The sequence below is a fragment of the Acipenser ruthenus genome, chromosome 3 (assembly GCF_902713425.1).
Source record: "Acipenser ruthenus chromosome 3, fAciRut3.2 maternal haplotype, whole genome shotgun sequence".
In the NCBI taxonomy this organism is placed as follows: domain Eukaryota; kingdom Metazoa; phylum Chordata; class Actinopteri; order Acipenseriformes; family Acipenseridae; genus Acipenser; species Acipenser ruthenus.
This window is the reverse complement of record NC_081191.1, coordinates 94,499,619-94,517,010: the sequence shown is the minus strand read 5'-3', so window position 1 is coordinate 94,517,010 and position 17,392 is coordinate 94,499,619. Positions and strand designations below refer to the sequence as shown.

The window sequence follows — 17,392 nt, the reverse complement described above, 5'->3', positions numbered from 1 at the left end:
ACATGTTAATTTGGAGTCATATGTTGTTTTTTTCTGACTTTATGTGAACGAAAAGACACAAATTTGCCCGTTTTCTCATTGGAAATAGGTACATTTCAAAATATCACTGTCCTGGTCACAAAAGCAAAGTTTGTGGGGAATAATAGCCATTTTCTATACTTTTGAGGCATAAGCAATTAGGAAATAACACTTACTACCCAGGAACAAAAATTGTGTTACATAGTGGAATCGGTAGTAGAACACTTACAAACTTTTTGTTTTCTATTAACGTTGTGTTTTCCTGTGTTTCAACATTGAACTTCACCACGTTGCCCTCCTGGGTACGATATAAAATCTCTTTATCTGTGAAACACAAAAATGAATTCAGTTAGAGGAAAATTATTTTAAATATCCATGAAAAAACTATGCAAGGAGTAATACTATGTATCTAAAACATGATCGCCTATACTACTACTACTACTACTAGTATTACTACTAACATACATTTACTGAAAGAACTACATTTTACAGCACACACTGAAACAGAATAGCGTGACTAACTTATATTACCATACATAGCACACTACGAAGCATGTAGCTTAAATAGTTACATGTATTTCTAATATCCTTTTTCCTTCTATTTCCTCAGATATATATTACTACAGGAATTGTTTGCTCCAATAGTTAGCTCCTACCCATGTGCACGCTACACTATATTAAGGCAAATTAATATTTACAGCAAAAAAATCCATAAATAATACTATTTCACATGCTACACTGAAATATAAAATGTATATTTCGGTGACGAAGTTAACAAGTATAATGTAAACATAATGATACATTAAAATGCTAAAAATACAGGCAATACAATACATTGGCATTGCATCAGAAAGAGGGTTGCTAAAAACATTAAAATACAAAAAATAAGTAAGCCAGGCAATACACTGGTAACGCATCAGAAGGATGATTGATAATATTATTAATTATTAATTAGTCATTCAGGAGACACTTTTATCCAAAGCAACTTACAGAAACTAGGGGTGAAGTACACATCAACAACTGCTGTAGAGTCACTTACAACAGGACCTCAGTTTTATGTCTCAAGGAGGTTGAGTGACTTGGGCAGGGTCACACACAGTGAGTCAGTGGCTGAGCAGGGATTTGAACCGGGAACCTTCTGATAACAAGACCTTTTCTTTGACCACTGGACCACCAAGCCTCCAGAGAGTATGTTCTTGAAGCTCCAGTATGTGACACCTCAGGCATATTGGAACCAAGGTTCTGGGTGAATCCCCTTTTTATTTCACAGGTGACAATGTTTAATCTCCAAGAATCGCTCTATGCACCACAAGTATTACAATAAGCCACTGCATACCTCTAATATGACTGACAGACAGTAATAACCTATATGTGTTCTACCATTGCTATTCCTGTCCTGCTAGCTGTTCATCCGTTATGCAGAAGTGTTTCACAAATCATAAGACAGTGAGTCACACTATCTCTGCTCTCACAGCAATCACCTGGGCCACAGCTCGTGTATGGCACAACTATGACACATTAGTTTGCCCATAAAGGTTGTAGTGCTTATATCTAATGACCTAATCCAACCACTCAACATTATCCCGTAAAACACACTGTATCAAGAAATGCATGCTGGGAATGTACTTGAGTAATATTGTTTTTGTACTGTACCGAAAATCACACTGCTATTTTTAAACGACCCCCCAGGTACTTTTTCAATTCTGAAATCCTGTTTTAAATAATTGCGTTCAAAGCAATTATCATATTGTGCTAAAAAGGATATTATGCAGCTATGATTAAATGTTACCAAGCAATTTCTCTTTTAATTTACCAGTATTTTTATTTACAAAGACGACCACTGTAAAGCAAGAGGCGTTAAGCTTGTACACTCTGTAACCCTTCCACCACAGCAGATCTGTAAACAGCTTTCCATTTAGATCATTTTACTCAGTGTCTTGGTGGGCTGTAATAGTCATTCCACTGCATGTAAAAAAATCCAAGTGAAATACCTCAGTATGCTTTAATAAATAAAATAATGAAGCTCTATGTGGTTAAAGGTTTAACATTGGAAAGATACCTGGTTGTTGTATGCAACTGAATTCCCCCTTATAAAAGTTTACGAAGGTATTTTTGCACTGCATTTTTGCAGTTTAACCATGATCTCCCCATGGTTATGCATTTACCATAGTCTACCCTGGTGTGCCACATTAAATAATATGCTTTACCATACCTCGCTATTCTTTACAATGCGTTATGCTTTACCATGTTTTCACTAGTGTTATGCAAGAACGTAATACCCCACATTATGCCCTCCTTCAAGTAAATCTGCACAGTTTAACTGATCTAAACAGACAGATAATGCTGACAGTGTTTAGAATTAAACTCAGGCTCTGTTGGTTCCAATCTTAAGTAAGTCAAACACCGAAAAGACAACAGGAGTCTCTTTAATAGTTCAATGTGTATACATCATTTGTATCTTTCTCCAATTTAGAAAAATCATAATGTACTGTCTGGGACTTGTTAGCAAATAAAAGTTTTCTGTAGTCATAATACAAATAATACATATTTTATTTAATAAAAAGCTCCTTTTATGACAATACCATCACAGTGTATATAATATATATTTTTTGTAAATCACAGTATAAAAGCACGCTACAATTTTCACAAAAAGTTCAAGAACTGCCTTAGATTTTTATCAATATAACAATATCACAAGCCAACTGTAGGCTGATTCACAGATTGTCAAACACTATGCTGGCTGAAGCTGCATGGATACCACTACAAGCAAATTACATACAGTGGCATGCACTTTAGCAATACATAGAGCATCTACTGGTACATGTCACTTACGGCAAAAACCTGACACCGTGTTATCTATAAAAAAGATAAAGGATCTATGAGGGAAAAGCAAACTACCGGTAGTCTATCAGAAACAAACAAACAATTTTACATTTCTACTATTAAAGAACATTAAGATGCTGACACCGTTTACAGGTGAATTTTCAGCTGTGGTGTTGTAAAAGCTGCATGGTTATAATGTGCCTCAAAGCTGCATGGCTATAATGTGCCTCAAAGCAGCATGGTTATGAGGTCAAAGCTGCATGGTTATAATCTCAATCTCTCTCTCTCTCTCTCTCTCTCTCTCTCTCTCTCTCTCTCTCTCTCTCTCTCTCTCTCTCTCTCTCTCTCTCTCTCTCTCTCTCTCTCTCTCTCTCTCTCTCTCTCTCTCTCTCTCTCTCTCTCTCTCTCTCTCTCTCTCTCTCTCTCTCTCTCTCTCTCTATATATACAGACGTGCTCAAATTTGTTGGTACCCCTTCACAAAAAATGAAGAATGCACAATTTTCTCTGAAATAACTTGAAACTGACAAAAGTAATTGGCATCCACCATTGTTTATTCCATATTTAATATTTTGTTGCACAACCTTTAGAGGCAATCACTGCAATCAAACGTTTTCTGTAGCTCTCAATGAGACTTCTGCACCTGTTAACAGGTAGTTTGGCACACTCTTCCTGAGCAAACTGCTCCAGCTGTCTCAGGTTTGATGGGTGCCTTCTCCAGACTGCAAGTTTCAGCTCTTTCCATAGATGTTCGATAGGATTTAGATCAGGACTCATAGAAGGCCAATTCAGAATAGTCCAATGTTTTGTTCTTATCCATTCTTGGGTGCTTTTAGCTGTGTGTTTTGGGTCATTATCCTGTTGGAGGACCCATGACCTGCGACTGAGACAGAGCTTTCTGACACTGGGCAGTATGTTTCACTCCAGAATGCCTTGATAGTCTTGAGATTTCATTGTGCCCTGCACAGATTCAAGGCACCCTGTGCCAGGCGCAGCAAAGCAGCCCCAAAACATAACCGAGCCTCCTCCATGTTTCACTGTAGGTATGGTGTTCTTTTCTTTGAAAGCTTCATTTTTTCATCTGTGAACATAGAGCTGATGTGACTTGCCAAAAAGTTCCAGTTTTGACTCATCTGTCCAAAGGACATTCTCCCAGAAGGATTGTGGCTTGTCAATATGCATTTTAGCAAATTCCAGTCTGGCTTTTTTATGTTTTTCTGTCAAAAGTGGAGTCCTCCTGGGTCTTCTTCCATGGAGCCCACTTTCGCCCAAAAAGCGACGGATGGTGCGATCAGAAACTGGCGTACCTTCACCTTGGAGTTCAGCTTGTATCTCTTTGGCAGCTATCCTTGGTTCTTTTTCTACCATTCGCACTATCCTTCTGTTCAATCTGGGGTTGATTTTCCTCTTGCGGCCGCGCCCAGGGAGGTTGGCTACAGTTCCATGGACCTTAAACTTCTTAATAATATTTGCAACTGTTGTCACAGGAACATCAAGCTGCTTGGAGATGGTCTTGTAGCCTTTACCTTTACCATGCTTGTCTATTATTTTCTTTCTGATCTCCTCAGACAACTCTCTCCTTTGTTTTCTCTGGTCCATGTTCAGTGTGGTGCACACAATGATACCAAACAGCACAGTGACTACTTTTCTCCATTTAAATAGGCTGAATGACTGATTACAAGATTGGAGACATGTGTGATACTAATTAAAGAAACTAATTAGTTTGAAATATCACTATAATCCAATTATTTATGATCTTTTCTAAGGGGTACCAACAAATGTGTCCAGGCCATTTTAGAATATCTTTGTAGATATTCTAAAATCTACAAAGATATTCTAAAATGGCGTCAGTTTCTGATCGCACCATCCGTCGCTTTTTGAGCAAAAGTGGGCTCCATGGAAGAAGACCCAGGAGGACTCCACTTTTGAAAGAAAAACATAAAAAAGCCAGACTGGAATTTGCTAAAATGCATATTGACAAGCCACAATCCTTCTGGGAGAATGTCCTTTGGACAGATGAGTCAAAACTGGAGCTTTTTGGCAAGTCACATCAGCTCTATGTTCACAGACGAAAAAATGAAGCTTTCAAAGAAAAGAACACCATACCTACAGTGAAACATGGAGGAGGCTCGGTTATGTTTTGGGGCTGCTTTGCTGCGCCTGGCACAGGGTGCCTTGAATCTGTGCAGGGCACAATGAAATCTCAAGACTATCGAGGCATTCTGGAGCGAAACGTACTGCCCAGTGTCAGAAAGCTCTGTCTCAGTCGCAGGTCATGGGTCCTCCAACAGGATAATGACCCAAAACACACAGCTAAAAGCACCCAAGAATGGATAAGAACAAAACATTGGACTATTCTGAAGTGGCCTTCTATGAGTCCTGATCTGAATCCTATCGAATATCTATGGAAAGAGCTGAAACTTGCAGTCTGGAGAAGGAACCCATCAAACCTGATACAGCTGGAGCAGTTTGCTCAGGAAGAGTGGGCCAAACTACCTGTTAACAGGTGTAGAAGTCTCATTGAGAGCTACAGAAAACATTTGATTGCAGTGATTGCCTCTAAAGGTTGTGCAACAAAATATTAGGTTAGCGGTCCCATCATTTTTGTCCATGCCATTTTCATTTGTTTTATTATTTACAATATTATGTTGAATAAAAAATCAAAAGCAAAGTCTGATTTCTATTAAATATGGAATAAACAATGGTGGATGCCAATTACTTTTGTCAGTTTGACAAGTTCAGCATTCCCAGGGATGTAATTGGTATTGTTCGTGATCCGTTTTCAGTCAAACCCAATGGCGATTTCTCATCCCATGTGAAGCAAGTGCTTCCTGCAATTGACGAAGCAGCTCTGCAATTAGAACTAGTAGATTTCCAGGATCATCACTGGTGAAAACTGAATTCACTACAGCAAATCTGGAATCTTTCTGGACCGCCTATATACGTGCAGAGAACTACGCGAACATGAAGAAGCTGGCTCTGTTTGTACTCTGCATGTTTGGCTCCACGTACACATGCAAAGCGTCTTTTTCCACAATGAATGCGATCAAAACCGATGCACGAAACAGGCTGACCCAAGAATCTTTGGAGGACTGCCTACGTATCGCCATCACATCTGTCACACCTGATGTTCTAAAGCTGACCGCAGACGGAAAATATAATTTTGCTCATTGAATTTGCCATGACGCAGTTAAGCTTTTGCAATGTTTTTTTTTTTTTTCATTCTGCGATGTTGAGTGTAGGGGTCGCAATTGTAGCAAACATGAAACGCAAGGAACAAAACAATTAAGCTTTAAAAAAATTCCAAGCGATTTTTTTTTATTATTATTATTTTTTAATATCCCTGCCAAGGAGGCTTTTGCGGGCCGGACAGCACAGGTCAGCCGGCCGGATTTGGCCCGCGGGCCGCCAGTTGCTAACCATTGCCCTGCAGGGTGCCGTATTGGAGGCCCTCGGCTTCATCTCGTGTTGCACAATGCGCCGAGGTGTCCGTATATTCGATGTATACGGACACCCTGTTGGGCCTTATTGCGCATACATATATATATATATATATCAAAGAAACACTAAATTGATTTCACCTACAGACTGTGGGGCTTTGCATTTGTGATTGGCTGACAGAGCTCTTTTATAGCCTGATACTGCTCATGTGTTGTACTCATTTATAATCTTCTTTGCCAGCTTTGGAGACAAGGCACCATTTTAAACCAGTTTCATTTCACCATCTCAATGATTTTTCCTTTCGGAACAGATGACATTTTAGAATCTGGACACCGGTGAGTGACACAGTATTGTCAGAGCTGGGGTAACTCATTACTTAAGTAACGCATTACTGTAATAATATTACCTTTGTCAATAACAAGGTAATATAGCATTCGATTTTTGATGGGAGTAATAATATTACAGTTATTTTTTTCGTAAAAAATAAACAAGCTCATATTATCACCTTTTCTCTGTTGCACACCTACATTGGCGGTATTTATTTTAAGCCAAAGTACATTTCAGTTCAGTTGTAACCGTGAATGTGAATTGCTCTGTACTGTATTTTCAGTCAGCATGATACACCTTCAGAAACAATAACAACTCAAGTTAAGGCAGCCCTTAAAGACGTAACTGCTATTTTCTTTGAACACATAGAAACCTGCATGCTCTCATTGCCTGCGTGCCTGCGTGCGTGTGTGCGTGCACGTATGCCTGCATGCGCACAATCAGGATTAACTGCCTTGAGTACAGAGATCTTAATAAAGTCATAACAGAGATTCCGACAGGAACATAAACAGCTTCTTCTTCAGTAACCTACTTTTGATGCGATACAGATATATAATACGCATCTACAAAATACATGTGTGTATCTATTATATTACTTTAAGTCATTTATGTAACACAATGTTTTATATACAGTACATTGTCATTTTTTCCCCAAGAAATATAACGATTAATATAAAGCACTACTTTTTTATTAGTAAAAGGTAAGGACATTATATTAGTTTTTCTGCAGAAACAAGGAACGAGTAATAAGTTTTTTTCAGTAACGTGCCCAACTCTGAGTATTGTATCATTTATCTATCAAAATGAGAAAAACAGACAGAAGACATTTTGCATGTCTATAGTTCTGTGGGAAGCGGCTATACTGTAGGCAGTAAGTTACAGCAGAATTTATGCAAAATTGAATTTATGTGAAGTCCACCTAACAATGGTGGCAAAGACTGCTTTAAAGACCTAAACAGCAATTTACTGCACTTAGACAATGACGTCCAACAGGTAGTGTAGTGCAGGTGCGTCCATCACTAATAGTTTATTGATCGTAGGCATGCGCTAGAGCCACACACTGAACACTATTTACATATGGCAGCAAAAAAGAATCCCACTAAAATGCAGAGTTCATGCAGAAATATAGTCATTTACTTTATACACAAGTACAGGCCAAAAGTGCTAACAAACAGTGCAGGAGTGAAAAAGTACAAACGCTTCAGTCAATTCAAGAGCATTCTCAGTGCTCTTCACCTGTTAGCAGGAGGTCTTGAATTGACTGAAACACTTGCACTTTTTCACTCCTGCACTGTTTGTAAGAATCAGAAATCAGTCCTGAAAAATGACAATGATATGCTGGGAAAACTTGAATTATAATATGTACTTAACCACCTCAGCACAGACTGATGAGAATGAAAATGTATATAATCAGAACCCAGCATTGTCCTACAGGACATCTGGCAAAGCAAGCATGCAGCGTCACACTCAGAGCTGACAATCTCACCCAGTTTAAAAACACGATTTCATGCATATGTTTCCCCAGGCTTGCAGCTGGATTAATATATTGTCTTCCGCTTACTGATTTACCCGAAAAACTGCACGTGGCTTTTAATGGGTTACAGAAATCAGTCAAAATGGTACTTGCCGGTTATTCGTCACATTATTCTGACATTAATCCCTACATAAATCAGATAAGCTTTTTTAAAATAAGCCCTGGATATGTAATTCAGACAGTTAAGACTGATGCACAATGCATCCTTGATGCTGTAACTGCAGGTACATCTGCTGTCTGAATTACATATCCAGCTGCTGTAACTCAATATAATACAAACTTGCTTAATTAACCAAATTGACAGGCAGGCCTTCAGCATGTTTTTGTGATGTATTTTTTTCACTGTCTGAAAATGAGGCACCTGTAGATGAAGCCACTGCCGTTCTTCTTGGTAAAAGTAGTCTGTCTGCATCCCTAATTGGGTGAATTTATCAGCTCATTTAAATGTGTAACGTTGAGGTTATTCTGTATTTAAACTTTGCAAGATAACCTTGCGACTAAGCCATGTTTTATACATTGTATTCTGCATTCCAGCGTGTTTCCTTGAATAGGTATCAGGTATGTAGAGTTTGCTCATTCCACAATGCTTACAATGCACACAGTGTATGGGCCCTTCCACAAAGCATCTTGAATCCATACGCGTTGCTGTATTGAAATTGTACATACCAATATCAAGAAAAAACAAACTGAAAATCGAAAACTCCTAGCCCTATATTATCAAAGCAATCATCTCAATTAGGAACCACAACAAGCAGCCCTCACTGTTTGGGGTCTTTGTGGCCCACCCTCGAAAGTCAATGGAAGCCAAACCCACTTACTTGTTGATACAGAACAGATGTATTTCAAAAGGGGTAGCAGTCAACTTGACCCAAGCACTGTCGGACACAAAGCAAATCGATCGTAAGTGAACTGAGATTACTGTGAAATCAGAGGTAAATCCGGTCACAATCACAATCGCAATCACAATATATATATATATATATATATATACAACACATGGACAAGTGTTTCACTTTTAATTTGCCGGCTGTCTTGTAAAGTTTAGTGAAATTCTGATTATTTTTCATCAATGGTCTGACCATAAGTACAGTAATCTGAGTGGACATATGTCCGATTTCACTTAGGTCTGAGATGTTTAGGCTGACCTGGTTTTAGGACAAGCTGACTGTGAACCATTTCAAAGACCTTTGTTACAAATTCAGGGCTAAAACGTGAAAGTATAACGTAGGGTGCAGAAATGTAAGCTGGGAGATTCAATCCTACATGTATTTAAAACAATTATGGCATTTCTCTTTTCCATAGAGTTTAAGAACAAAATACAACAGACGCAAATACTTAACAGCTGCAATTCAGTCAAGCAGCTCATCACAACACAATTGCCTGCAGGGAATTCAATCAATGTCACTCTCTGACCTTAGTCTCACGTTGATAATGCAAACAGCCCTTGTGTGAGACTGAGTTGAAGACTTCTGGAAATGGTCTTTAACAGCTAACCTGAACCTTGCAGAGCTTCAGTGAGGGGATGAAAAACAGAAAAGAGATAAGAACTGGGAACCAAATAACTTAAATGTCACACAGATATGACAAGAATACATTTTCCAGTCTACCTTTAACACATTAAGGCTAACAAGGCCCTACATTTCTGGATTGCTAATTTCAAAGGGTGCACTTCTAATTTAAAACAAGCACTAATGGCAATTGCTCCTGTTTTCAGTCACAGCCAGAATGTTACATGCATGCACCTCAAGGCTTGCTAGAGATTTAACCAGAATGGATGCGGGTACATGGTTTATAGGGGTCATGCTAGGAGAAATCACAAGACCTCTACTGTTCATAGCCGCACGTCACTGTATGATTTAAATGGCACATATGGACCTTTTATTTTATTGTGTTACACCTCTCAGAACTACATTTCCCATCATCCTCCTGCTCACATATGTAACTGAGATGGATTTACCAGTGAGCAGGAGGATAGGAAATGTAGTTCTGAGAGGTCAGGGAATGCAATTTAAAAGTTTTAAAAAGTGGTCAAAATGTAAAAAAAAAAAAAAATTATAACAATACACACACCTTACGTAAACAGCTGTAGCAACACATGTAATGCAAAACAATAAAAAGGTCCTTATGTGCCCTTTAATATCCTTTCAGTTCATTGGGTGCGTTCACGACACATTTTTGCCGGCTAGATTGCAGACGGGAGTCTGCGCGTAACGTCACGGTCTGTGCAGACGGAGCGGCGTGAACAGCTTTGGTAGATGAACAACAGTTCTGAGCAGAACCAAAATGGAGGTGGTGTTGAGAGAAATTCTAACCGCAGAAGAAGTGGATGCAATCAAAGTTCGCTTTGTGCTCCACCAGCTTCATAACTTACAGCATGATCAGAAAAAGTATAGTAGAAATAGTCCCTGCTATAAAGAGATAATATAAAAGCATGTTTTGTGATGTAAGACAGATTAATGAGTATTATAACGGGCAGGATTCCTACACACTTCTTTGTCAGCCAACGCTCGTCTATTGTTTTGCGCTGCGGCTACTCCAGCGCAGTACCTCTTGAGACGTTGCGCGGCTGTGCTGTCTTTTAAGCCTGCGGATGCGTGACCTGGTGGCGTCTTTTCCGGCTGAGTTCACGCAGACGATGAATTTGGACAGATTTAGCAAAGTCTGCGTATCGTGAACGCAGCCATTTGCTGTGTCCCCAGGCACAATCGTTAATTAGGTTTTTAATGCTTGTAGTTACATTTGTTAAAATGTTGCTGCTTTTAGCCCCAGGCTTAAGAACAGCCTCTTGCACCAGTTTAAGGTAGATTGCTTAAGGATTTTAGTTTTCTTGCACAGTACCTTTAATTACCAACCAGTTGTTTTGGTGCTGCTGTAATTTTGCATGTTTGATGCTTGGTCCAGGACTGCATACAGTAAACACATAGCGTTCAGAGCCATCCATCAGTGCAGCAGATGAGCCAACTCAAACAGCATGTACCTTTAATACAGCAGTGCTTTCCAACCCCATTTCTTGGGGACCACTAAACCACTGTGTTTGAACAATAGCCTAAATAATAACTTTAAATGGCTTTCTAGTGCATGCAGTGTAGAAGGCAATCACACTGCAAACTCTGGATGACACCTGCCAAACCAAATTAAGAAGGGCAATCTTCTAGTTGCATATTCTCCTATTGTATGTAGTACAATACAATTGCATAATGACTAAAAAAAAAAAGGTGAATTCAGAAAAAGGTTGAGGAATGCCATATAGAACTTTTGCTTGAGACTGAGAATTTGCCGGTGAATAACTGTATGAACCCAAAAAGATAATATATTGACAGTGATGAATTTAACAGTTTAGTATGCTTTTTCTTACACAATAAAGCATTTACAAAGAAGAGATAATGACATGTTGCAATTCCTAACTAAATTAAAAGCAGCATGATGCTGTTTGTTGCAAAGTGGGCAAAAGAACAAACTTGATTCTTTTAAGCCTTGGTATCTATTTCTTCAGAAGCGCTCTAAATGAGCAGAGAATGTTTAGAAATAAATGTTCTATCCAATTACAGTATATTCACAAAGATTTAGAAAAACATTTATTCAAATTTACAGACTAAAATAAATAATTATATTTCAAGTCCAATTGATTATAGTTAGAGGGGAAAAAAGGCCCATTGGACCACCCCCGGCCCCTCCACTCTGCAGAGCTGATATTATTATTTAGGATTCATAATAAACAATGTAAGAGGGGTTTTATATTCAGTAAGTATGTTCTGAGTGAATGTCTTTTCCAGTAATGTGAATATTATGTAGAATTTTGGAATCTTAAAAGCCATGCATAATATCATACTATCATATCAAAAAACATTATAAACTAAAACGTTTTTTTTTTTTCTTTAGCCATCACGTGTAGGTTCAGTGATACCATAAAGTATTCACACAAATCTTAAAAACATGACTCATCCATCAGCTACAGTATCTGACTTGTATCCCATAAAGAAAATTAAGGCTACACGACATGTACAGTGATAAACACACAAACAAGCTAGCTATTTACAAGAAAACTAGCTGGTGTCAAAAAGATTTGCTATTTCATTAAAAAAACAAAACAACAAAAAAAACATAACACAAATCATACAGCATGCATATTATACAGAATGGTTATAAATAACACACCTACCCAATCTCCTGCCTACTACACACTGTAAAGTCATAGCAGGGCTGCATTCTTACCTGTTTATTATGCAATGAAAACGGTTCCCTTGAATAAATCAGAGTGTATCAGTTGTTTTAGACAGGAGCTTGCAGCAGCAATGTGCATGCAATGATTCATACAGCCGACACAAATCAGAACTCACTGATGGTTTGCTTAGCCATGATAGAAGCTGTCACTGTAGATACAGTGTCAGCGCTGAGATTTTACAGGCTAACCAACAGTGGCATGTTCACTTTCTTCCCCCTACATCTACAGCTTTCCTTGCCTTTTGTCTTTAAAACCCATTAAAAGGAGCCTTATTGTGGGTCTCAGATTTGGGTCAAGAACCTTCCATTTGATGCCCTGATCCACACAGTGATGGGTCTATAATATACCTGCTGGAGTTTCTCACCTGGTCCCCTGTACTGATCCTGTTACTCAAATTACTACATACAATAAACAATACAGTGAATCAGGGTTATGCATTTGAATATCCACCACTGTGTATCATTAAAACAGACCCTACTGTAATAAATAAACAATACAGTGAATCAGGGTTATGCATTTGAATATCCACCACTGTGTATCATTAAAATAGACCCTACTGTAATAAATAAACAATACAGTGAATCAGGGTTATGCATTTGAATATCCACCACTGTGTATCATTAAAACAGACCCTACTGTAATAAATAAACAATACAGTGAATCAGGGTTATGCATTTGAATATCCACCACAGTGTATCATTAAAACAGACCCTACTGTAATTTGGCACAATTAGGTTGTGGCAGAGCAGGGCTCTGCCCTTGTAAATATTGGCAGGGATGGGGTTAAATTCTCCTCCCTGCCCAGGTTTATTGCGTCAGGTGGGAGCATTCGTTATTATTATTATGTTTGTATTTCCCCAGCCTTAGCCACACAGGTTATTTCCAGGGTTTTATAATCCAGGGCTGGCAATGGAACGTGAAACAAGCATTGTGATTGGTCGAGCAAGGTTCCAGCGATCAGTATATTGGATGGTTACGGACAGTTGGAGCCTTGTCACATATTCTAAATCACTGCTCTGCCTCACAGAATTTAAAAGTATCAGACGGTAGCCATCTTGCTTTTACAGTTACAGATGTACAGCTGTAATTATGAAACTGAGTGACCAATTACCTGCAAAAAATCCCAAAGTAGTAAGCAGACATGACGATTTGGATGAAGAACAATTAAATGAACTGGAAAATAGCAAAAAAAATAAATAAATACCAAAACAAACAAAAAAAAAATCACTGGCTTTATACTCAGTCACCCCAACTTTGTCACTTAAAATAATGTATTTTTAGCGGTTTATAAACGCTGCAGAAAAACACAAAAAGACACTTCTGCACATTATCCACCCCTCTCAGACAAATACTTTAAAAAACTACTGAAATCCGAGATGTTGTTGTATTTATTTTTATTCCTTCCATCTGTTCTGCTCAAACAGTGTCTGCGCTGTCAGTGTCAGGGAAAAAAATAACTCAGTGTCGTCTCAACTCCGCCCCCTGGTGTATCATTTCAATGGCAATGCCCACAATATCATAAATACTGATGTATTGCATGTTCCAATAAAATTAATTTACTCAGCTTAATTTAGTGTGTAGTTCAAAGTTATAAATGGGACTACTTTATTGACGTAAGGATATTTCATTAAAAAAGGAGTAATTGTTTGCCCTAAACATTATTTATGCTTTTTTTTCTTCAAATACACTATTTGACCTGGATTTAAATGCAATAAGACCTTTCAGGGCCTCCATATACGTTGAATATATGGACTTCTCGGGGGTTGGATTATAAATGTCACAATGCCCTGAAGCGCCCATATATTCGACTTATACAGACGGCCTGTTGGGCCTTATTGCATACAATGCAGTAGAGTTTAGGAATTACCTTACCAAATCAAGACAATACAGGCTGAAGCCAGAGGCACAGGAAAGGGTTAATTAATATATATATATATATATATATATATATATATATATATATATATATATATATATATATATATATATATATATTTTACAAAATCCCTGATCGATCCTGACCATGCAGTCACAGAATACATAAGTGTACTGAGTATGAAGCTGTAGTAGGTGTGAGGGTAGCGGGTTGGCAAAGCATGGTAATGCCTAATTTATCATTGAAAAATTGAATATCTACAGTGCAAGTTAATGGTAAACACATGAAAAGCACATGAAAGAATGCAGGTATGCTAACTGTTGGGATTTTGAAGTATCTGATTTTGTGTATGACAGAAGATGCATGAAAACTGATAGCAGTTGCAACTAGTCTCGTAAGTTGCCTTGGATAAAGGCGTCTGCTAAATAAACTAATAATAATAATAATAATAATAATAATAATAATAATAATAATAATAATAATAATAATAATAACAACTGTAGCACACCACCTTAACAAATTAACTTTGACAAAAGTGTCATATATTTTTAAGGTGCTATGAAAAAGAAAAGTGTACTTTTCTCTTAGAAATTACTAATTCTTATTTCTGTCAGGAAAAGTAAACAGTTATATTCCCTATGGCTCCAATTTACTGGTTAATTACTCGTATGCTGTAAAAAAAACTGACTGTGCTCCCCTGTGTAAGTCAATGTACCTCCACACTATTAATATTATTATTATTTATTTCTTAGCAGACACCCTTATCCAGGGCGACTTACAATTGTTACAAGATTATACATTATTTCACTTTATACAGATATCACATTATTTTTACATACAATTACCCATTTATACAGTTGGGTTTTTAGTGGAGCAATCTAGGTAAAGTACCTTGCTCAAGGGTACAACAGCAGTGTCCCCCACTGGGGATTGAACCCACAACCCTCCGGTCAGGAGTCCAGAGCCCTAACCACTACTCCACACTGCTACACTAGAGTCTGTAAGGGAAATTTGCATTTTGTGTGTACGTGTCTGTTATTTATTTACTTATATATTTCATTCTTTGAGCTTCCTGAGTGGAGTGTTGGGTGATTGATAGGGTACACACAATTAGATAATCATAAAGCCTATATCAGCCAATCAAATTGCCAGGTTTCATCCCATTCCTGTCAACTTGTGCATGGTAGACTCCCAAAACCAACTCACACAAGTCCTCTTGCCAACCCAAAAGATTCATGAGAAGATATTCTTATAAATTAGAAACAGGGTCAATGGTATATTACAAGAAAATGATGACATCACTGTACCTCTGATATATCTAGTGATTATGTTCATAGCTGTAAACATTTATTACAGATTTCAAATGAGTTTTAGTTCTCTGAAATATTATTTTTTATTAAGGCATAAAAAAGTACTAAACTGCCTTATTGTTTTGATACTTGTTTTGTTTTCTTTGCTAATTAGTATGACTTTTATTAAGTGTGAAGCAAACAAAAACATTCACCAAAATGATAGATGAGATGTTTATTTAACACAAAGAGTTGAAAGTCAGGCAAAAAAAAAAAAATCAAAAGACCAAGTGTACTGGATGAGCAATACTCAATTTACAAACTCCTCTGACAAATAGAAAGCAGAGATGCTGCTGTTTGATTCAAGACCTTGGCTTGAGATATATGTACAAAGGTAACTTGTCCCCCTAACCCCAGTGAAGAAATAATAATAATAATAATAATAATAATAATAATAATAATAATAATAATAAGCAAATAACCTAATAACAAGAAAAGTAAAAATAAGCATTCCTAACCCTCGGTTTGCTCTCCTTTAATGCCAACTGGTCCAAGGCCACTCTAAATAACGATATCTATCTTGAATTCTTTCATTAAGGACACACAACACATTTAAATCACTGAATCTAGTATTATTTTCAAAGTAGTCAAAGTTATATTTCATAAGAGGGTTTTAAAGTACTGTTACAAAGGCTCTGTTAAATAAAGTGCATATGCTCATCTTTTGTTGCTGGTATTCTCTGTATAAAGCCAATGGGTACTGCAGTTGCAGCCAAGCACAATTGATGAACTGATGAATACAGTGATGAATACAGTGCCCCTTTCCTTCAGATACGACTTAGTTTTGTAGCTATGACAGGCAGTGTTGTGTGACACGCTGCCGTTACGGATTCAGATACGATTCAGATATGACTGTTAGTTTTGTAGCTGTGACGGGCAGTGTTGTGTGATATCCTGCTGTTACGGATTCTGTCCAGTCCCCTGTCAGTGAGATGAGATGAGGGTTGTAATGATATGTGATCATTTATAGATGAGCCCTTGTGCCTTAATATAAAAGGAAGTGGTAATTGTTAGATAGTCCCTGGAACAGGAAGCTGACGTAAGAACATGGCTGACCTGAAACACGTTTCTGAAGTTGACTAAATAAAAACAAGTTCTATTTCATTTCATTGAATCTTTATTGAACCCAACAACATAACGTAACAGGTAAAAGCTCTAACACCACGCATGCAGACAAGCCCAGCTCATTTGCATTGTGGTTAAGACGCTCGCTGGTGGTGTGTCGGTTTGCGCCCATCCTCTGTCCGGTTACATAACCACTTAAGATAGTTGGAGAAAAATCTGGAAAATGTTTTACACCTAATTTAAAATGCATTGAAACATTATCCATCTTATCTACTCCCCTTCCAATTTAAAGATTGCCACCTTCGGGATGATAATCTGATTGTAATTTAGCAAAATGGGTGAATGTGTGTGAAATGCAGTACTGCTATTGTCAGTTGCACTCCCATGAGGATTTCACTTTTTATGCAGATTAAGACATGTGACTTACTAGTGATCCACTTGGCTTCTGGGTCATGGATCTTGAATCTACTAAAGACATCCTTCAAAGCCACCTTCCCCTTGTGTGCCAAATTGTCATCCTCGCCTGCAAATAAAACAAAGTAATATTAATTCCTACAGTATTTTGTAATGAAGCACTGAATGAAATGTCATATAAGACAAAGATTCATAAAACACTGTTGTTTTCTGCTGATAATAGATATTAAGATACATTCATAAGATGTTTCATAGTTCAAACTCAATACAAAACTAACTTCTCCCACATATATAATAAGCAAGGCAAATATCAGACAATTCATAT

General features: G+C 37.7%; 1 protein-coding gene across 5 annotated transcripts in view; it reads right to left on the bottom strand.

Annotated features, from left to right (window-relative positions):
* The window catches only part of LOC117394847 (dipeptidyl aminopeptidase-like protein 6), a 261,273-nt gene that overhangs the window by 63,809 nt on the left and 180,072 nt on the right, over positions 1 to 17,392 (bottom strand). For all 5 annotated transcript variants that reach the window (XM_033993494.3, XM_033993496.3, XM_033993493.3 and 2 more), the window contains exons 3-4: positions 17,081 to 17,176; positions 248 to 342 (exon numbers count right to left, since the gene is read on the bottom strand). In XM_033993494.3, coding sequence (XP_033849385.3) covers positions 248 to 342; positions 17,081 to 17,176 — 191 coding nt within the window. The remainder of the gene's footprint in view (positions 1 to 247; positions 343 to 17,080; positions 17,177 to 17,392) is intronic.